Source organism: Rhynchophorus ferrugineus, unplaced genomic scaffold (assembly GCF_030347505.1).
Source record: "Rhynchophorus ferrugineus isolate W39M unplaced genomic scaffold, kcgeb_rfMv2 rfM5, whole genome shotgun sequence".
Lineage (NCBI taxonomy): Eukaryota > Metazoa > Arthropoda > Insecta > Coleoptera > Curculionidae > Rhynchophorus > Rhynchophorus ferrugineus.
In genome coordinates this window covers 24803001-24827405 of record NW_027472584.1, presented here as the reverse complement: position 1 = coordinate 24827405, position 24405 = coordinate 24803001, and the positions used below count along the sequence as shown (strand labels likewise).

Sequence of the window (24405 nt, the reverse complement as noted above, 5' to 3'; positions counted from 1 at the left end):
AATACCAGTAAGTCCACTTACTAAAAAACTCTGGAGGTTAGTATAATTAAAATCAATAAGAAAAACAATATCCTCCTACTGATATATATATGATAAATCTGATTTGCTTATTTATCTAGATAAAAATAATACAGTAAAAATTTCAAAATTAAGATAAACAATACAATTATTCCAGCAATCAATAATATTTGGAAATTTCCTTTATTTAAATTATACAGGAAGTAAGATTACATATAATCGTAACGAATTAATCAAAGCGTGCCATGGTGAGAATACTCAATTTGCTTATTTTAATTTTTATAATCAAGATTATGACTTATTTGACAAGTTATATGTTTGATTTACAATAACACTCAAGTTTCTATCGGTGACTTTATATAAGAAATGATACAAATGTCAATATTTATGTTATTATAAGTTAATAAAGAATCAATATTATTTAGATAACATAGGTAAATATATTATTTAAAAAATGTTTTGTAGTTTTTAAAAAATTTAAAACTAAATAAATTTGTAATCTTTATCTTAAATAATTTAGTCATTAAATTATGTTATTTTGTAACGGTAAAATACAATTCACGAAATCGAAAAAAACAAATTTATTATTTTTTAATTGTTGATTCCCCAAATTTAGATCAACTATGTTTTTTTAGTTATGCGAAGCAGCCTGAAAATATTTATTTTAATATTTTCAGATATTGTATTGCATATTTTTTTAATAAAAATTTTAATTAAATATGAATTATTGTTATTAACCATAATAACTAATACATTTAATTTTTAATTGTTTTTGGAATGTAATTAGTGAAATTGTATTTTGCTTATTATCAAATATTTGTAACGCAAAAATTAAGAAAGACGTAACTGATTAATAATATTTTAGTTATATGAAGTAGTCTGAAAATATTTATTTTAATACTTTTAGATATTGTATTCTAACATATTTTTTAAATAAAAATTCTAATTAAATATGAATTATTGTTATTAACGATAATGATTAATGTATTTTATTCTTAATTGTTTTTCGAATGTTATTAGTAAAATTAAAAATGTTTAGTGAGATGTGATGGGTTAATTATATTTAAGTTACGTGTTTTAAATATATTGCGTAAAAGTGATATTAATTTGAATGGTGTATCGAAGTAAGATGCAGAAGAAAACGGATAAAATAGGAAGTGTGCACTAGAAAAGCTCCTTGTTGTAAAAGGTTCTACGTTGGAAAAAATATGCGATAAAGTGAAAACATACATCGACGCACTTCTTTAACAAATAACGGCTTTTTGTCATCTAAATTTGATGGAGTTGCGCACCACGGTCCGATTTTCCAAGCTGTCCCTTAATTTATCAGTAGGTACACCTCACTAGTATCGTATAGGTGCCAGTGTGCCAGCAATGACAATTTTCTAAAACCTAACGAAGGGTCTTTGGTAAGTTTATGTTTTACTCCATATAATATGCCGAATTTTTTTTCCCGTTGTTTTGCTACGATTTAAATCGAAAGGAAAACAGGGATGATTCATACGACAACCGAAAGCTCGAGCTTTTTAAGGTTAGCTGTTCGGTAAACGCTTCGGAATGAGAGGCAAAAATATTCCGCTTTCGGTCTCGTTATTTTCATAATTGCATATGTGTGCCGTGTAGATATATTCGTTGTTTTTAGAGCAATATTACGACGTTCGATTTAAATGAATCGGTGATTTGAGTGTGCCGCGAAGAAAACTGCACAAAATTTGCTTGCACTGAGCAGAATCCAGATTTAAATGGACATTATTTATGCATGAAGTGATGCACGTGGTCTACCTGTCTTTTTTCCATGCACCAGATCTCTCGTTCACACTCTTCCATTCTTGTTTACGTTTTTTTTTTCACCCAATTTCCTTACTCAACTCAACTCGCTTATAACTAACAACAAATTAATATTAAATCATTTTCCGTCTATTTTCGTAAATAGTTAATTAAAATGGATAATTCGAAAATAAAGTAAATAATTGTGACGGTGATGATAATAATAAAGGGAGTGAAGGAAGAGAGAGAGAAAAAAAAAGGAGAGTGGATATGAAATAGAAATATTTTTATCGTGGGGTAGGAGATGCGAAAATTCGGAACATTTCCTGTAATATCCCGGTCATATATGGGGGGTAGGGGTATAAAGCGAAAGAAAAGGATGGGAAGTTAGGTAGCGGGCCAAATCTAATTAATCGCTAAGGCAACGGAGAAGGAAAAGAATTAGTATTTTTGGCTAGGCGTGTCTCGTGTCTGTCACTTGTGTCTTAAAATGAAAGTTGCGCGACTGGCCATTTTTCTGACCAGTGGTCTTGCCAGTGTAGGAGGATTATTGATCCGTTTTGGCCATGCTGAAAACACACACATATACGTACTACTTACTAAACTAAAGGCCTACTATGGCTATAGCTGGTCGGTCCACTTCCCCTTTATAAGATGTGGCTAGTAAAGCAGCAAACTATATACATGAGCGTCAACCAGGGGCTATTCGCCGATATTTTCGCTCTTTAAAACGAAAATCACTTTAATTAAATTTTATTCCGATTCTGACTTAAACCGAAACAACTTTTTCAAACTTTTATTTCAAACAGGGATTCGGACGTTTCGACTGAAATAAGGAATACACGGCACCAATTGTTGCATTGGCTTTTCCAAACTTTCGGTTATATGTTAATTCGATTCTCCTCAAGCTAATATTGTTTTCCATTACGTCTCATTTTTTCTCAGCACGACCTATTTTATTGAAAAAATATATTAAACTGGAAACCAAGGTATTTTAAAATGTCTCGTATGTTTTCGATAACGTGTAAAGTATTTGAAATATTATTGAAGGGTTGGCATTGAATGTTCGAAATTATTAGTGAGGCATTTTTTTAAATCTACGAACCCCATGACAAACATATTATTAATATATTGGTGTTTTGTTGTTGGGTTGGGCAATTTTAAAAATAGTTACATTTTAAGTTAATAGAATGAATAGCATACGTAAAATGATGAACGATTACATTTAATATATTTTGCTATTGTATATCCAATAGTGGTTAATTAATTAAAATAATCTTCCAATCGGAAAACCCATATCACCAATTAAGAATTTTAAAATTATTTTCATACATCAAAAAAAAAAATTGTCAATATCAACATGATACTTATGGATTGAAAAAAATATTTTGCAATTAAAAAACAACAAAAACACAATTAATTTATTGTTACTATATTATAAAAAAATTTATAGCGTGTCTTTACAGCACGAACTTTGTTAAAATGTTTTAGAAATAATTTTTTTCTCATGTTTGGAATATAAATACGAACACAAATACCATTTATCTCAACAGTTAAAACAATATGACATAAGATAATTACATTTTTCTTGTTATTAGTTATAATTTAAAAGGAAAATCAAATTGTTTTAGATATTTTTTACGATATTTAGTGTTTTTACCATTTTCTCTTAATGCGATGGTTGAAATCTTTTCTTCTCTCGAATATAATTCTCTTAAATATTATTTGTAATTGATTGTTTTAAATTTAAGAGGATTTACTGTTGATTTAAAATATTGGAGTTATCTTGAGGCAAGCCATTATGTTAAAAACCAAATGGTGCCAGAAGTAGATGTGAAAATATTTTGAATACGTAAAATGATGAACGATTACATTTAATATATTTTGCTATTGTATATCCAATAGTGGTTAATTAATTAAAATAATCTTCCAACCGGAAAACCCATATCACCAATTGAGAATTTTTTAATTATTTTCATACATCAAAAAAAAAGTAATTGTCAATATCAACATGATACTTATGGATTGAAAAAAACATTTTACAATTAAAAAACAGCAAAAACACAATTAATTTATTGTTACTAAATTATAAAAAGATTTATAGTGTGTCTTTATAGCACGAACTTTGTTAAAATATTTTTGAAATAATTTTTTTTCTCATGTTTGAAATATAAATATGAACACAAATACCATTTATCTCAACAGTTAAAACAATGTGACATAAGATAATTACATTTTTCTTGTTATTAGTTATAATTTAAAAGGAAAATCAGATTGTTTTAGATATTTTTTTCGAATATTTAAAATTAGTTTAGTGTTTTTCCATTTTCTCTTAATGCGATGGTTGAAATCTTTTCTTCTCTCGAATATAATTCTCTTAAATATTATTTGTAATTGATTGTTTTAAATTTAAGAGGATTTACTGTTGATTTAAAATATTGGAGTTATTTTGAGGCAAGCCATTTTATTAAAAACCAAATGGTGCCAGAATTAGATGTGAAAATATTTTGAATGCAATATAATTTTTTTAATAAACTCATTATGAAGACATTTTAGGAGGGGAGAATGCCAACAAGAATTTTTAATATATCGCCTGATTTAATAAAAAACTGAAGTTGAATTTTTTTGCCATCCGATATTTTCTAAAGATGAATAACTTCACGTTATGTTCAATTCCATGGAATGTCTTCATTCTTATATTCAGTTTTATTTGATATTTCGAATTGACAAATTTTCAGCTACATATTAGTACATAGGTTTCGTATAGATTTATTAAGAACTTCTTATAATCATTGCAAATAAACATTACAATACGCGTATTGCATAACAAAATATCAAATTGACGTAAAATCGATTCGTCAAAAAAACATATTTGATTAGTCTAAATGATACACTTAAAGAGGTTTACTTTTATCTAATACGTTATTGAATAATAAAATAAATAATCACTTCAAACAATTGATTTTGTGTCGATGATTTTTTCTTAGATCAAAATTCTACACGGTTACTTGTACCTTTCGCATTTTATGACGCGTTCATATAATTCTGACTAATGTACGTGAAATATGCACATTCTATCTCTTTTTTAAAACTAAAACATGACCTATAACCCCAATATATTACAGTATTTTAGCAATATTTTAATATTGTTTGATATTTCATTAATAATAGTAAGTTAAATTGGATTGATTGTCCCAAAAAAACAAAACAAAAAGGTTACATGTTTTAAACTACCTTAAATTATATATATCGGCAACCAAAAAAACAAGCTCTCATTATTTCCTTTTATAAAACCTTACTGTTCTCCTTTTATAAAACCAAAATACCCTTAAAACGATTATAATATATTTCCTTTGACTATAACATAAAATCCCAATTATAATAACATAAAGTACATGTAGAGGATGCTAAAAGTATATTGATATGTTTTTGTTTACTTTTAAAAGATTCATGAAAGAATCTTAAAGATATTTATACCCATGAATATGAATTATAAATTTTGTTTCAAGTTATATTGTAAAAATTGGTATGCGAAATTTGTTCGAAAAACGTTCTTTAAATACTTGTAAATTATTAAATACATGTAACTAAAAAAAACAACCTTTCATAATTCACATATTTTCTATAATAATGTACGTAAAATAACCAAATCCGTTTTCCATTTATATAACGAAAATACCTTTAAAATTGTTATAAGTTTCCTTTAAATATAATATAACATTCCAATTAAAATAACATAAAGTACATTTATATGATGCTGAATATGTTTTTGTTTACATTTAAGAAAGCTTGTGTTAATTTATCAAATAATGTTATTCGATATTAATGGAACATTTCAAGTCGTAATTGAATGTGAATCACAAAATGTGTTTTACGTTACATTTGAATGATTTTCGAGCTTTAATTAATAATAATAAGGCCAGATCTAGCCACTGACCAAAAATAAAAATGGAACACGCTTTAAATAGCTCTGAATTATACATATCTGAAACTAAAGCATTTAAAAAGTTTGGTTTTCGTGTAATATTTCTTTCGTGCTTATTACAAGTTATTTCCTTATACATTTTTTTTACGAGAAGGCCAAACGGTATCTGGGCAAACATATTTATATTTTTCTACATCAATTTGTTGGGACTATGGTATATTTAGATTTTGTATAATTTTCAAAAGGTTTTGTTTAAAAAACTGTTTAATCAGCCCTTAACCTTCGAGTGTTTCTAACTCGAATATACTCAATTACGTAATATATACGTTTGTCTTGTTATTGTTATCAGTGTATCCGCATTGATTTTTCGAACTTGTTTCAGCCGAAGTGATTTTTTAATTCGCAGAAAAACTCCTCTTAATATATGAAGCTTCTTTGTTTTCTTTCCAGCTATTAGGAAAAAAAAATTGTGGATAAAAATATCCCCATCCCTGATCATTAAATAAACGAAAGAACTGTGAAGATATATGATGAGATACGATATCGAATTTTCACCAATAACAAACGTTATCGATGTTTTTAACTGAACAATATACTTAAATTATGTTAAAATAGTCACGTTACATTTTACATTTTATTCAATATATAATAAATTAAAATATTTTCTGATTATATATGACTAGAAATCAACATTTTTTATTAAAACTTTTAAAAATGTATTTATATAAACCAAATCTGTTGATATATGTTTCAAATAAAAGTAAATATATGTGGTAATATATGAAATATAGTTAATAAATAAAAATACATTCGATATATCATCTAAAAATTTCAGTTTTATTGTAAATATATGTCCTACCGAACAATCGGTAGGTTTAACTCAAGTTTTATCGTTTATTTAATTGTATAAATTGTCAATAAATATCGTTTATAACTTAAAATTGCAATTGTTAATAAATAAGTGTTACTAATCATAAGGAAAACATTGTGGCAATGTTTCATATTGTTTTGTAACTATTACTACTTTGTATCTGATGAATAGGTATCGTTATTTACAAGTCAATATTTGGGTAATCGATATGACATTGTTTTTACTTTCTATGAGCGTTTTTTTAAGTTAATTTTAACTTAATTATCATCGACCTAATCAAGAACAAACACTTTTAACGAATATTAAACAGAAAAAAAATACAAAGACCAAAAATACATATATTAAAGTAAATTATATTCTCCAGGGTTATACTATCAACTCTGTCATTCATTAATTATATTTTGCGATATCAGTGTTGGCTCTATCTGATGATCAATAGTTCCCCTTCTTAAAATATGTTGTTGCGTTTTTATTTAAAATTTTGTGCGTGCCACTACCTTTCCCTTTATTATTTTCAAAGGTAAATACAGGTGGTTTTATAGGATACAAACTGTTTCTTATCTCTTTTATTAAATATTACTAAAAATATAAATCGATTTAATGTTGGCTAATACAGTAGCGCTTCGTTCTTATTTAGGAAATTCATTTTATTCCCGCATTTAACTTTTAAATATATTCATCGATATGGATCACGGAACATTATCGATATCGAATTATTTCGTTGACAAGTGATCGCTACGTATAATATTCGTAGGACAAAGCCCGTATCAGTGCTAAAATTATTTCGATTAAATATTATCTTGTTTATGTAAGTTTCCCATGTTCGAAATTTATTTAAATATTAAATTACACTATAGCAGGCGCACGTACAGATAAAATTAGTAAATCGATCGAATAAAAATTGATAAAAGATAAGGTTTATTATACGAATTTAAACCAATGGAACGAGAGCTTTGCTCGTAACTAAAACATATTAAATAAATATGATGAATTTCCAGCTACAATAAATAATAAAAAAAGTAATTTTTCCATAAAGATAATGCTTAGATAAAATGTATCTGTTAAATAGAAAAATATTCAATACAATTCTCTTTATATTATCGAAGAATATTTTGTTGTATGCGTTTTTTTTTTGCTGGTATAGGGTGTTAGATTTTTGATAGGGTTAATTTTCACCTGACAGATAATTTAATATTTCTGTTCCATATAGGTTGACGAAATTGATAATGGAAAGATTGACATCACAACAATGTTTAAGGATATCTTTCAAACTCTTCGTACATTTTATAGTTTGTTTAAAGTTTATTTATTTTTTCGATGCATATTCGGTTTTTATGTCACTAAAATGAGGTAAATCAAATTCGGGTTTTCAAAAGTACTCTTGATAGATACATGTCAAAGATTATTGTAAAAATGTGTCAATTGTCATATATCAACTGTCAATTGTCAAATGTTAATTGTCATCTATTAACTATTATGTGTCAATTGCCATATATCAGTTGTCCTGTGTCAACTGTCATATATCAATTTCCATATGTTAATTGTCAATTGTCATATATCCACTATCATATGTCAAAAAAATGTTATCTTTGAATTTTATTTATGTGAGTTTTATTTAATTTAAAAATTATATGACACTAGAAAAATCACATTTTCTGTATAAATTCTTTAGTTTTATATATTGTTAGTGTTATAAAGAAAAAGAGACTTAATAAGATTATAATATATATGTTACTAGTAATTATTTGTTCGTTAGTAAAAAAAACTATATACATATGAGTGAGAATTAAACCAAAAGCAATCTAAGTCGTAGTAAAGTCCAACATCCAAAGTTCTAACGGGCAGAACCACAGGCAAATCGTATTTTTTTGAGAGCTATTTTTTGTTCTTCTTCTCCATTTAGTGATTTATTCATGGGTTTTTGTTCGTTTCGTCATACCTAAGGTATTTCGAAGGTAGTTATGAAAATTATTAACGAATAAGGCTAGTTCATCAAAGTCATTTATGACCATTATCTAATTATATGATTAAAAATTAACTAGAAAGTACGAAGTCATCAAAAAATTGATGGTATCACGCGAACATTGTATTCTCCTATTTTTAAATTCGTGGGCGTCAGTTTTAAAAGCTTTCTACATCAAATGGAACGGCGGATATATATATTTTTTTAGTCAAATAATTATCATTTTTGTTAATAAGTTAATAATTACCACTTTAACAACGTAGAAACAGAAATAAAACATTAATCCAATTCGCATTTAATCTAATGGCATTACTAGTCATTTTTAAGGGAAAGTTTTTTATGACTTATTCATAATTTTTTGTCCGTTACATCATTTATAAAGTATTTCAATGATCATAATAAAAATTAATGAAGAAGAAGGCTAGTTCACCAAAGCCATTATGACCATTATCTAATTATGTTATTAAAAATTAACCAGAAACTACGAAGTCATCAAAAAATTGATGGAATCACGCAAACGACCTATTTTATTATTTTTAAAACCCTTTAAGGGCAATTTTTAACACTTTTGAGGTCCGCTAGTTCATAAATCAATACATATCCTCGGTTTTATTTTCGTAATATGTCATTTGTTAAAAAGGGGACACATTTTATACAAATAGGATCGTTCATTTTTTTTATCGGTGTTTTAAATAAACGTAATGTATTAATATAATAAATTGAATTTCTTTTGGAAGGTCTAAATAAATATTATTAATTTGATAGATGGGAATATCGAATAAATGAAATAGTTGTGACCTTTAAATTTTTAAATTATTTGACATTTGTTCGGAATCTCCGAACATGCTTGATTTGTCTGATATATTAAACCTGAAAAATCGATTATAAATACGTTTTATGTTTATTATGTGAACGCACATTTTTTTTCTTACTATCATATTTAACATAATAACTATTAAGGTAGGAAAAACCTGGCGAAATCTAACAACATCATCGTATTTTATTGTTTTTTTTTGTTATTCTTAATTAATTCAATAACAAAAGAATTTTCATAATTAGTATAGGAAAAATTACTTCTCTAAATACTATTTATATTTTAAACGTATCATCACTGTCCATTTATATACATCTATAAATTATCAATCCATTTTTCATCGAATGTAACAATTCGATCAATAAACTGGAACAACTGGAAGGTTCCCAATTAAAGAATTCACAATTACACGACGTATTGTTTTGTTTTCTTCTGTTAATTGATACGGTGCCTATTTGTCTAATTTTTTAATACATTTCATTGTCGTTTAAACGTTTCCCGTGGTTAAGACATCACAATTTCCTATAAGGTTAAATATTTTGTTGAAGAATATATTTTATTTAGTCGTCAGAAGGGCGTTCGACACGTATCTCGTTTTTATGGATTTAATTACCACAAAATAGAATCAGTTATATTTTTGACAAATACTTTTGACGTAAAATTATTCCTCTATTTTACAAAACAATGTTAAAGCATTTATATAAAGGAATTGTCATTAGTATGTTTTTAATTTTTCATTGTAGTTACTAGTTAATTAGAAAAACAATAGTTTAAATTCCGGCGATATATATTTTTAAAATTACACATCCAATAATCCATGGGCTGGACCAAATTTGTTGATTCCCGCCCCTGTATCATTGTCTTTTTTCGTTCTTCATTAGAAATAAGGATTTGATTGCGCTCCCGGTCCGTACCGTGGTGGGGGTTGGTGGTTGAAATAGGAGGGGTAGTTTTGGGATTTCGGTCTTCGGGCCTTTTATTGATACTGTTAGTAGTGACCATCGTGTAGCGCACTACATGTGTCTGTGCCTTAAATATGTGCTGTTTGTGACTTTGACGTGTTGTTATATTTGACAGGTTAGTTAATTTCAACACTCTCAAAACACGCATATTTGGTTTTTACTACTGTCGATATTACTATATGTTATAAGTGCCAATTCAAGTGTTATTAAAAACCGTTAATCAAAAATCGTTCACGTAGAAAAATACATTTTTTTCTTCGATTCGTAAATATACAACAACAAAATTATTTAATTTGTTTCAATCTAGATTACAAGTAAACAAGTGTTATTAAATGATCCAATTGTAAACATTGACGTCAATTAAAAAAACGATTAAAAAAAGATTCACTCAATGTTTTCAATATTTATTATAAGTCATGCTTATTTATGAACAAAATTATAATTATTTATATTAATATACTAACATTTTTTCATTCTAAACCAAAAATATTATTGTATTTACTTTTCTAATACCGTTTATACTTTTTATGTTTATGTCAAACCAATGAAATAGTCTTTTGTATTATAAAAATGTATATGTATGTAATCGCCTACTTGATAACCTTACTTCATATATTACACCGTACATTGTATAAACTAAAAATCAATATATTTTGATACTTTACTGTAACATGACAGCAGGAATTCGTGAGAAAGGATAAATAACTCATAACAAACGGAAAAATATATGTTCGGTATTATTTATAATTCAAAATTCACAAATACAAAGTTAATCAAAAACAATTTTAAACTTCTGTCTTATAATATTAATAATATAATGATTTTTTACGTATATATAAATCACTATTTATTATTAGTTTATATTCATAGAAAATATAATTTACAATAGAAGAAGAAAAGTTGATTTTAGAGAAATATTTTGTTGAGTTTATGGGGTATCAATTAAGTTAAATATGTGTACTTGAAATAGAAACCTTATAGCACACTTATGACGCCAAACTAAAACATAAATTGGAACTGTTGGTAATTAAAAAGTATTGATTTGTTGAAAAAGGAATAAAGGCCGTTTTAATTACTAATACGGGTGTTAATAAAAGTTTCTGTTATTGTCGCCCCCCCCTGCAAATGCACTCTCCTAGTCGATATTTGCTATTTCTCCTGGAAACTGGCTAAATAGCGAAAACGAATAAGGGAGATGACCAGAGGCGTCCACGAACTGACCGTCGAAAAAAATATCGCTTTCTTCTCTCTCTCTCTGTCTCTCCTTCGCCCCGTTTTGTCCTTATGTTCTGCTCAAACACGCCCCCATATTCTTATTGGATATTTTAAAAAATTTTACTCGATATAAACGACATTTTTATTATATATATATATATATATATATATATATATATATATATATATATATAAATATAAATATTTAGGGGTGCGTACCCCTTTGGACGTGCGTCTATGTGTAGATATTCCTGAAATGAGGGAAACCCTGCATGAATCATACTTCCTTGCGATAGTCCACTCTCTCACAAATATTTAATGATTTTGCCATTAACAAGAGTTTTCTTCCTGCCTGTGCGATAATATTCTCAGGAATATCGAAAAATATATACGCGCTGTCCGTTAATATCGAACACGGATTTAATAAAAGGAAACTCCTGCAATTTGGTTACAATTAAAATTCTATAAATAATGTCGGAAAACGCTTGTTGAAAAAACAAACACGGCTAAAGCGACATTAATAAAATATATATTACAAATACATTAACATGCAGGAAAAAAACAGGTTGTTAAATAAAGCAAACATTTACAAACAAAAAAAACCGCTTGTTTATTACGGAAAATAACAAATAATAAAAATAAGGAAACTGTAAATAAGCTTCCAAGAAAGAGATATATATTTCTTTTAAAGCATCTATAACAAATATAAGGCAAAATTAGAAAAAATTAGAATTAGAATGTTAAATGAAAAAAAGCCCACGCACTTTTTTTCCTATATAGACTTCATCTGTTTATATTTACTTAATTATACAGGTCGGTGTAAAAGTACTGTCAGTGTTTTGATATTTGATATCAAAAAGGTTAGGTTACAAAAGGTGTTTTTTAACTACTTATTTTTTCTACATATAGAATCCGATAGAGCAATATCTGGTGAATGTGGTGGATGGGGAACAACATCCCGTTTTAGTGATTTTTTATAATTTTTTTTTGTTTCTTTAGTTAATGAGCAACATGTGGAGTGCCGTTATGTTGCAAAATCATTCAGCATTTAGTTGAAATATACTACGTCATCAAGCCGGTTATATTAATTAAAGAGCATACATTTTGTACAGAAGCATCATGTTTTTTATCTTCACTAGTGATAAAGAACCTTTCTTTTTTCCATTAAAGTATTTGCTCATACCACCTCGACCAATTTTATCAAATTTTCTTGTTTTTAAAATCACACCAAGTACATAAATATTTGTAATCAACATCAAATGATTCATTTTGTATTTGACAATAAATCTGAACAAAAATGATACTTCAATCAGTTGATCTGGATGTTCTATATCAACTAAATTATTTTCTTGTTGGTGGAATATGTACATCTAACATGTTCAATAGCATTAGAAATGTTAGTATCAGTATATCATCGTCATGGCATCCGCATATATAGGCATCCACATTAAATTTCACAAAATTAAACACGGTTACTTCAACGTAGACGCATTTAAAATGGATAATTTTATTTTCTGTTGAGAAAAAAAAAACAGAAATAAAATAAGAGGGGAAAATCTCGTTGTATCTCTGTGTTGACGTTAAATAAAAATCGAGCTTTTAAATTGACCACTAATAAGACAGACAGAATTTAACGCAATTTGCGAATTCAATTTTGAGGAACCTTCTATCAATTTTAAAAAAACGTTCTTCGTCATTTTTTCCCTCCTTTTTGGGAGCGGCATATTTTTTTTTGTATGTCGGCCGGCATTTTATTTTATTTAAGCCTCCGTCCGAAAAAATAAAGTTTCTTATTGGATATTGATTTGATTTAGATAATACGATAACTGTAAAATTGCTCTATCGACAACGTTGTTAAAATAGTATATTTGATTTTATACATTTTTATAGTGCGCTGCTACTATTTTATGGGTTTCTGTTTTTGATTTTTTCTATATATATATTCTATTGATAATTTTGGACGTAAAACTTATAACAAGGCATGTCCAAATTCTATAAAACTATTTTTTTATTGTTGTATTTTATAGGGCACTTAAAAAAAGAATCAACATTTACGTGTAGATATGGTTTTTATTGATATACATAAAATGTTAGGTGTACTAATAAATTTTACCGAAAAATTATTTGTAGGAAATAACATACAACATAATCGACATTGAAATAATCGTATTGCTTCATCTTTTAGATAACCAAAACGTTAAAATTCCACGCACTTTCGTTTTGAGATTATTTAGATTGCTAGTTTTTCGATTTTATTGAAGTTATTTTATATCATTTTGATCTGAGAACATTTTGTGTATATTTTCTATCGAATATAGGGTATCGATTCTTTGTTTACATTATCAAGTATCACATACGTACTGGTACCAAACAATTTATAAGAAATGTGAATTAATATTGAGGGGTTGTATTATAAATACAATAACACTTTATTAATAACAACTGAGTATATTATTGTTTTTTTAAGTGTTGTTTATCGTTAATTACCACTATACTATGTATTGCTAGTTTGTTGTGATAGCTTCAGTTGGTTTAACCATCGATTTTCATTATCATATGTATCAAAATTATCTCTTCTAAAATGTCAAAGAATGGTGTTCTTGTTAATTACATAAATATTTGCGTGGTTTCCTAGTATATTATTCTTTAAATGGTCATTACAAACAAGGCGCTCATATGACGATACACAAGTACGTCAACACCAAAACTTTTATAAATAAATAGCATATTGGCTACCATCAGGGTTAGTATTCCTCTTGAGAATATCTCCCCACTCTCTACTATTCTTGTAGTAATGAACGCGTTTTATTTAAAATTGAAGAAGATATAAAGAAGATCGTGGATGGTGGTATTATTAAATGAAGGTCATGATAGGATAGTATCTTATTAGAATTCAATTCAATTCAATAGGTTGAAATTTGACTGATATAGTCTATCAAAATATGTTCCATTATTTTATAGAACTTCTTCTCATATTTTTTGCAATATGTCGATAGAATTACATTGGTTTTACAGGAATTCAATCATCGATCCATTTTCATATTTCTTGAGCATTTCGAAAGGGTATTTCAAACAATCCATGCTGCATTGAATTAAACAAGTTCTAATCAAAAGGTACTAGGTCTGGTCCAACACAACTGTTGCAACGTGTGCTGGCCTATGTTCGATTAACGTCGGTGAACATCTGCAGTAATAGTTTTATTCGGTTTTAGACGCTTGTAATACACTACACCTTGCTGATGTTACCAAATGGTCAACAAGACTTTATGATCATGAATATTTCGCTTCTGTGTCAATATGGATGACTCCTCTGGACTAATCTATGATGTTTTGTGCTTAGAATTAGCCGTAGTAGATCTATTTCTCCTTCAGTCACAACCTACCATACTAATTTTACTTCTTTTTGGATCTTCCCATCGTATGAAAACATCTGTAAATAGTTGATCTATCAATATAAATCGCTCATCAAAGTACATAAAAGCATCTAATACAAGTAAACCACTCACATGAAGTGATAAGTATATATTAGTAACATATATTGATCTATTTAATCAAAAGCCTGAGTCCGCCTAAAGTTTTCAAAAGATCTTTCGATTTTTGGCGGAATTTTTCAATTTTTTTGGAAATCACGTGTTGTTAAGCAGTAATTCAACCTGTTTAGAGTTAAATAACAAAGTATAAGTTGCAGTAAAACCTTGAACATTAATTCACAGTTATAATATTAAAATTTTGATACCATACAACCTTAAGTTTCATATTGAGAGTTGTTGATTATTGTTTGAAGATTGGTATTGAGTGATTACAAAGAAGGAATACGTTTATTTGTTTGATTACAGGGACCTATACGATTATTGCATGTCGCCTACAAGCATATACGATGACATCGGTCACAATACCTTCAAGCACTGGTCCACTACATGGAGGTTATTCTTCTGTACGGGAAGAACTGTCAAATACCGAATCAGATTTCGAATCATCAAGAAACACTAAACGATGCTTGAATCTGCCGTCGACATCTGATTCTTGTAAAAAGCGCAGAAAACAATCCACACCGATCCGAATCTATAATTCCGAGTCGCCCGAATCCGCATCACCAGAGAACGTCGACCTGAAATGTCCAGTGTGCCAACTGAAGTTCGGTTCAGCTGAACAAGTACAGAACCATGTCGCGTGCGAACACCATCCGGGCGAATTCAAACAGGAACCGGAAGAAGAGACCAGAACGGCACCTTTTATCGATACACCGCTTTGCTTGACGATGCCGAGACCAGAGATGCAATGGACCGGAGAGGCGCAGAATAAAGAATGGATGAACCCGATACCGTTCACCAACGCGAATCCTGTGTTTATGGCGATGTCACAATTCACTCAGCCCGAAAACATTCAGATCAAACCTATTCGAATTTTCAATCCCGACGCTTATTGCGACCTGTGCAATAAGGAGTTCTGTAACAAATATTTTTTGAAAACACACAAAGCTAATAAGCACGGGATTTATACAGATGTGATGACGAGTGAACAGCAACTGCCAAACACCGTCAATATTCCCTCATTTGCTACCAGCATGAACATGAAGTTACCTAACCCCGTGCCAAGTGTCGAAGTACCCGTCAAAAGCGAACAAAAAACATCCACGAATCTTTTGAATCCGTACGGCGTGGTGTTTCCTTGTTCATTTTCGAACAAATTCCCGAAACCCGTGCTCTCCGATAACGAACCCACCGATATCCAGAACCTCTCCATTCCGACCTCAAACGGACCATCATCGTCGAGCGAAAGCGACAAGATGGTTCCGGAAGACCAATCAGCCGAAGCTTGTTCTAGTCCCGTCAATACACAGACCGAATCTACCTCAACCAAAAACGAATCTGACGGCAACGTAACGTTCTACGACTCGATCAAAATGTCACCTAGTCATTCCAATCGAGAATTGGACCTGTCCAATCGTTTGAAAAGAATAGGCGTGATGAATCCTAAAGCTTTCTGTGAAATTTGCAACAAAGAATATTGTAATAAGTACTTTTTACGTACCCATAAGATGAAGCGTCACGGAATTTATATACCCGATGATAGAGATCCGAAGACAGAAGGTAGTTCTTGGCCATCCACCGTACAAACTAGCCCGTTAAACCTGATCATGACCGAACAATCTATGATACATGATCGTAAAACCACCTCACCAAATGATATCAGTTGTGAGCAATGTGATATCAAATTTCAAAACGCCAGTTTAGCGCAGTTACATAATTTCACCGTTCATGGTAAAATGGCGTCCAAGGAAACTGACCTTAACTTAGATTCAACGACGTTCAGCGATGAAATGAAAAAAGGAACCAATCAAGAGAAACCCATCAACGCTGAAGCCATCAGTGAGGATCTACAGAAACTACAAACAATGATCCTACAGTTAAACGACCTGGACGTAACCAAAGTATCAACAACGTGTAACACTTGCAACAAGGAATTCGAAAACCGATTTTATTTACATGCCCATATGGTAACGGAACATGGGATGCTCTTGGACGATAGTACCGACTTTGAGAAGAGTGGGGACTCGGAGAACAGTAACAACAACACTTTGTGTGACTTGTGCGGTAAGGATATCCAGAACGCCGAAGAAATGAAAAAACATATTTTAGAAGCCCATTCAAACGTACCTGCATCTGAAACGACCAAGGAGGAGTATAATAGTGAGTTAGCATCACCGGAGAAGGCTACTAATCGAATGTTTATGCCTGGTACTAGCGTCCCCGAGCGAAGATTATCGGTCAACGTAACCCCCACCAGCAGTTACTGTGAAATATGCAACAAAGAGTTATGCAACAAATACTTTATGAAGACACATATGCAAAGAATGCACGGCATCGAAATCGAAAACGGTGCACAAATAGGAGGTGTTGTGTGTGATATATGCAATAAGGAGCTGTGTAGCAAGTATTTCCTACGTGTCCATAAACACAACACACACGGCATAGTTGAATATGGTGCCAGTTTGCTACAACCGAAAAAATCCGAAGGCGAAATCACATCCCAAACATCCATCCCGACGCCGGAACCAGATCCAGCGTTAAAACCCAACGACTTAGCCGATCTGAGTCACAGATACTTCACGCACTTCACCGAAGTCTGTCCGATTTGCAGTCGAAGATTTCGAAGCACGAAATGGTTAAAGGCACATTTAATCAGCGATCACGGTCAAGCGGGCGTCGAGAAATGGACGGAACTGGAACAACAACTGCTGGGCCAAAATTCGAAACAGAAGGTCATAAAGACGGAACGGGCTAGTCCGAACTTGAAGATCCCCAATGGCGGTCATGACATGACGCAGAAGAAAGTCGGTATCCAGAACGTGTTGTCTAGTATCTTTGGATCGGATGATATAAATGCCAAAACTTATCAATGTTCCTATTGTCCTTTTACGTCACCTCTCCTACCTTTATTGTTTATCCACGAGAGATCTCATAGCATCAACGAAAATGCGCCCATAAAATGTCCGGTTTGTCCGCAATCGTTTCTAGAACGGGAACTTTTTCAACGACATATGTACACTCAGCATCCTTTCCTACCGCTGCCGCCACTATTCAACGGTCACTCTGAGGCCAACAAAGACGCCCAGCCATTGGAGAGCATTGAGGACGACGATAATCCCAAACCGGAAGATGCAGAAACTAAACCCCAGCCAGCGAAAGTGAAAAAAGCGCTGCCCAGCATAAGCGTTGCCGAACTACCGATGGAAATGAGTCAATCGCTGAAGGACGTCGCTAAGAAAGCTCAGTTACCAGCAACATACGCTCTGCCACAGCAGGGTTCAGAATCAAGCCAAGAAGACACCTTCTCCGGATCACCTGGGTATGTAATGCAAGCTTTTCTGTTAGAAGATTCTGCTTCTGAACGCAGAGTCGTACCATCTGTCGTTTTTCTGCCAATGCTTCAAAAACAACCAGCTCCTTTAACGGTTACTTTTACACTCACCCCAGCCTAACCCTCAACCCTATTAGTCTAATCAAATAAGATTATGATCTTCTTTCATTTAACAACACCGAAATTTATTCACTCGATAAACATAATTTTGATGCTATATATATATAAAAATTCCTAAGCAGTTTTCAATATTATTCCTCTAATATATCACCTAAATAAATAAATTGTAGTGCAACATCCTGTCACTGTTATAAATACTAGATGTCTTACGACCTTTCAAATTTCTACTCTAAATTATTTTATATATATTGATGATATATTATTGAGAATATCTACAAAAATTTCTATCGATTTATTAATGAAAAAAAAAAAAAAAAAACCAACAGAACGTAGCATCAAAAGCGTTTGAATTGTGGACAGAATAATTTCGACATAATTTATACCATAGTACTTGAAATTTGATAAAAAAGCAAAAAAATACATTTTTCTTTTTCGATAAATGTTCGATATTCTTTACCAGAATTGCCTTTCTATGCAAAGCCAAATGTTGAATCATTATCAATTTTATACAAAAATATATTTTTAATAAAATATATCGTACAAAGGAAAAGAAAATAGTTAAAAAAAGAGTAGTTTCAACATGCTATGATTTCATTTGATTAGACTTACGAAATGACTCTTATTTGATTAGACTGACATCTAATCGACGTAATTTTGAGTAGATGCGTTCTATTGAAAACAAAAAAAAAGATTCCACAACACCTGTGATTTTATTATTTTAATTTTTACGTATAATTATTGTATAATCATAAAGTAAATTATATTATAAAATAAGTGTATTCCTATATTCGCAAGGACACCTCGTATATTACGGGGCACATATGAGCACATATTTTTATGCAAATTCAGAAAGACTGAGTGAATTTTATATATGATCTGTTGATTTTCACTTGAAATATGTCGAGATAAATGATGTTTTGTACGATAGAAAGCTTTAGGTGATGTTTAAAAGAAGTTCCTATTTTATATCTCGATATAAAGTACTATATTAGTTCACAAAGAATTATGTATTAAGTTAATAGATGTAGCTTGCTCAACAGTCAGTAAAAATAGCGAGAGACATCTTCAATATTTTAAACGCGTGAAATTTTATCATTTTTACTATTTCTACGTATTGTAGATGATTTTATGGTGGCTCAGATGGTTCTAATCGATTATTTATTTTTGCCTTAAAATTAATCTGCTCTTTTGTTTATTCTTGTGTAAACAAAAGCTAAACATTGTCATAGTTCCTCACGTAAAGAACTCATACTGACCCACCATATAATATCCTATCGAATAATTACAGTGGCGTTTTATTATTTTCGATAAAAAAAGAAACGACTGTAAATAATTGTGTGTGTTACTAAACTAAAAATCAAAATATGTACGCTTTTTTCTACATTTAGTCCTATTTGACCAAATGAATTGGTGTTTAAAACAAAAGGAAGTTGTCTCTGTCACGAGAAGTCAACAGTTCAGTTAAGATAAATTAAAAAAAACGATCTTAACTGATCTTTTTGCTATCTAAATTAACTCAGGGTTTTCGCTGAAACGGTACAATCAGCCTCATTGGTCCAAAAAAGGCTTAAAAGATGCTTTCGGGCCATAATTTCCTTCTCTCGAGTTCCTGACTAGTAGTATTTAGATGTAGGTTATCTCTTTCTAACAGTCTTTACAACTAAAAACATGTTAAAAACCAAAAAAAAGTTATAACAATTTGCCGAACCGAATGACGAACATATATTCGGCACAGTCCTCAGGTAAAAAAAAGAAATATATATATATACACATATATAATAAAAAAAACACCAACAAAATGCTGTATTAAAATACTTTTTTGAAATCTGTAAGATGTACCCCCCAATAGAGACACATTCATTTTTTTCGAACCTTATTTTGATTTACATTAACATTTATAGGATTTAGGGTATATTTACAAAATGAGATTTTAAAAAAACTGCCAAAAATGGTCATCTTACAGTCTGTTAACAAGAATCTATTTTCCAAATTATCATATTTAAATTGGTTTTGTGGACTACACGTCAATATCGCCTGAATAAACTCGTTTAATTTTTATTTCGAATAAATTACTACTAGTTTTGGTACTTCTCTATAATCTAGATATAAGTGGAGGCTTTATTTATAATAATAATAATATTAATAATAATAAAAAGATATCAAAATGGATTACTACTACTACTAGCTTTGTCAGTGTGTCTGTAATATATTGAAATAAAAATATCTTGTGAGTTCGAATATCAAACATTTGGTTTTAACTTTGTACTGTGTGAATTTAGTTGCTAGATTTTATTTATCAGAACCTTTTCTTAGCCACCTTCGATGAATTTTCTTAAAAGATACGAGTAACGTACATTTTTTTCAAACAAAATCAAAATCAAAAATTATCTTTTGAGGAAATTACAATGCTCCATATAAAAACTAATTCGTGTAGTCCAAATATTCAATCACGTTGGTTTTTCTTCGGCTATATCGAGATGTTTCTTGATGTCAGTGTTTGTCAAAAAGTATGCCGTTTTCCATCAATTTCTTTCAATGACTTATTTATGTAATTTTGCGTACGTTTTGACAGAAACTATATATACAATATTTGTTATTCGAAATGTCTCAGTATAGTGAATGGTGTATGTTTAACATTTACATTAGAGTATATAACATCAACTATAATAAACAAGGATTATTTGTTAAAAATATATCATTCCGGAATTATCAAAGATTTAAACAACATATTGTTTAAATTATTGTATAGTACAAACTGACTACCTTTTGCTAATTACTAGTTGTAATATACTAAGCTGTGTGCCTTTGGTAATTGCAAATGACCTGCTGATTTCAAAAAAGAGCCTGGGTGCTATAAAATATATCTATGTTATAAAAATAAGTACAAAACAGGAATAATCCACGTTCCAAGTCATATTATCGGTATTTTTCGCTCGAATCGAATTTGCATTAAAATTTAAATGATATGCAACTAAATTAAATGATGGAGGGGGGTCCACCTCGATATATAATAAAAGTTGAACAGATGCATAAATACCTGAAAAAATTTAGGGGTTTTTATATAGAATGTGTGCAGTTCAAAGGGAAAAAACTACACATTTTAAACGTAGGGTACAGATGACCATAAGTCCTCACACAGCTGTTTACAGAATTTTGGAAATGAAGGGACACCGGTCTATGACACACAAAAAAAAAATCAAATGAATTTGCATACGGCTTTGTATTTCGATCGTTTCCTAGATTATTAATTTTGTTTATTAATTGTTTAAACTATGCTAATCATTTTATTCATATAAAACATATATATTTACCAATTAATTATTTTTTATTTTCAAGCAACAATAAATGTGGTATAATTATTAATATTTTAGCTATAAATCAAATAAATACTGTCGATAAATCATAATGACATATAAAGGAAGTAATAGTTGTGATATAAACTATAGTAACAATGTTAAAAGCTCTTGTGCATTTGTCGTTTTTATCTAGTTATCTGTTCTTTTTTACCTAAACACTCATAAAATTTAATTATCTATTTTTCGAAATAATAAATTAATGATAAAGGTGAAGTTTAGTATGCGTTATTTCTATATATAGACGCGTAGCAGAATTGGAGCGATATTATGCATTATGCTAATTTTGTAATCCAGTGAGTCACCCCCAAAAATCGCCAGCAAAAAAGAATAATTCCGGGATAAAATCAATTTCGACCGATTTCGTGTATGCAATTCGAGGGGAAAATACCGAAAATTTGAATAAGCACACGCTGGATTGTAACAATTGGAATTGTACAATACATGCATATAATTTATGTGTGAGAAAATGTCATTGAAAATGTGACCTTTCAGGAAAAAAAATTATTATGAATATCGAGTATAGCGGGAAAAATTATTTGTGAAATTGTCTCGAAGTTCAAGGTTGAGTTAATATACACCGACTAATATATTAGTGCGTTTATTTTTATTTTATGTTTATTTCTTTCTGAAACGACGGTACAAAATATACATAGATAATAAGTAACCATAATTAGACTCCGTTTAAAAAAAATTCTGTATATATAGTCCTGATAACGTTTCATAAAATACAGGACTTTTCACTTTTATTTTTATCGTTTATTTTTTAAAATTTACTCTTTCTATATAACTATGGTGCTATAAAACTATATGTAAAACACAGGACTATATTTATAGAAACATCTATTAAAAATACACAAAGGGTAGTTTTTATAGTGACAGTAGTATTCTCACTAAAAAATCATTAATTATGCTTGTTTACATAACCAATTCGCAAAAACGAAGTTTGATGAACTGGAATTCGAAATTTTAAATCAATTTTCTTAATTTATAAACATATTGTGGACGGTATCTTTTAATAATTACCGAAGCCATATAATAAAATAATATTGAAATTCTGTCACTCTAAAAACTACCCCATACATTATGCTACAATAAATACAAAAACATTAATTTTAATCGCAATCATCTTATGACATGAAAATGACTTTATTTAATTAGTGATAAACTATATAAAGAAAACTACAACGTGTAGATTGTAGGCACATTAGTTATTTTATTGTAGTATAAAAATAGAGCTTCCTAAAATACATTTTTAAATCAATATCTACCTCAGTCTCCATTGCCATGAATAAAAAAAATCTTCCTTGGACCAAATATAAGAATAAGCGTAGAATACAATGTTATGAATTCGAATAAACGAAAACAAACTAAAAAGAGAACGAGACAATTTCATAAAAATCTATTGAACAACACATAGCTCTAGGCTAATGAGAATTTGAAGGTTTCATAACCAACTTAAAATATAGATAATGAGCATAAAATCAAAATCGCGGGCTCTGTCTGGGGACGTTCAAAATAAAACTCTATTTAAAAAAAAAATTGAAAAAAATGTTAAAAAACTAAAGTATAAGTTGTTTCTAGAATGTTCCAGAACTCCCAGGGCAGTTTTCGCGACAATCAAAAATTAATCGTTAATATATTAATATACGGGTTCTATATAATATATATTGCGTTAAGCTAGTATATTCTTTGTGTTATTTATATTACCTTTCCATGGTTGGAATTGAAGAAACCCTTTTTTTTTAATTAAAATATATAAAATATATGTTAGCATTTTACTTTTGAACTATCGCACAGTGTCCAAAAAAAATCATTGTTATTCTTAGATAGGTGATCTAAGTTTTATATTTATTAAATTGTGTGTATTTGTAGAAATTAATTAGTAATGTATAAAAAAAACTATTCTTACACTAGTCATGTACTATCTATTTATTTAATGTATTCCGATTTTAGTCATTTCATCTAGTCAAAAATATTGTACTTGATTATTTTTATTATATTTCTTTATTTATATATATTTTTATTAAATATACATTATTATATTTAAAATATAATGTTATTTTATTTGCCTCCCTTATTATTCCCAATTGACAATTTTGATATCAAAACCAACCAAACAACTTTATTGGTAGTAGATACTTTCTAGCGCATATTCTGTTTTTTTTTCATATTCTGTATTTATTGAGAAAAATTTGTACAATATATATATATATATATATATATATATATATATATATATATATTCTTATGACTGCTGATCTTTATGTAATTATATGGGGTTCAATTGACTTGGGTAAGCATTTCTAGTAACAGTTTCATTCTGATTTAACAGCTACACTACACTACGCCCACTATATACATAGCAAGACTTTATGGTCATGAACTTGTGAAATTATTTAAATTGTAATTTTTCAAAGATGCTACATAATAATTATTGATTTTCTGATCTTTCTGGTAACAAGCAGATAATATTGCAAGGATCAGAACAAGTAACAATACGAAGAGGTACTGTCTGTCTGTTATATTGTCAAAT

The 24405-nt window shown here is 29.5% G+C and overlaps 1 protein-coding gene across 1 annotated transcript; it reads left to right on the top strand.

Annotated features, from left to right (window-relative positions):
- The first annotated feature begins 1356 nt into the window (after positions 1-1356).
- Positions 1357-18647, top strand: LOC143197750 (uncharacterized). The gene is made up of 2 exons (XM_076406449.1): positions 1357-1427; positions 15372-18647. Exon 2 carries the CDS (start codon positions 15413-15415, stop codon positions 18515-18517), a length of 3105 nt encoding a protein of 1034 aa, XP_076262564.1. The 5' UTR covers positions 1357-1427; positions 15372-15412; the 3' UTR covers positions 18518-18647.
- Positions 18648-24405: the final 5758 nt, after the last annotated feature.

Coding starts and splice junctions, on each gene's coding strand:
- LOC143197750 (XM_076406449.1), top strand. CDS start 15,413: ATGACATCGGTCACAATACCTTCAAGCACTGGTCCACTACATGGAGGT.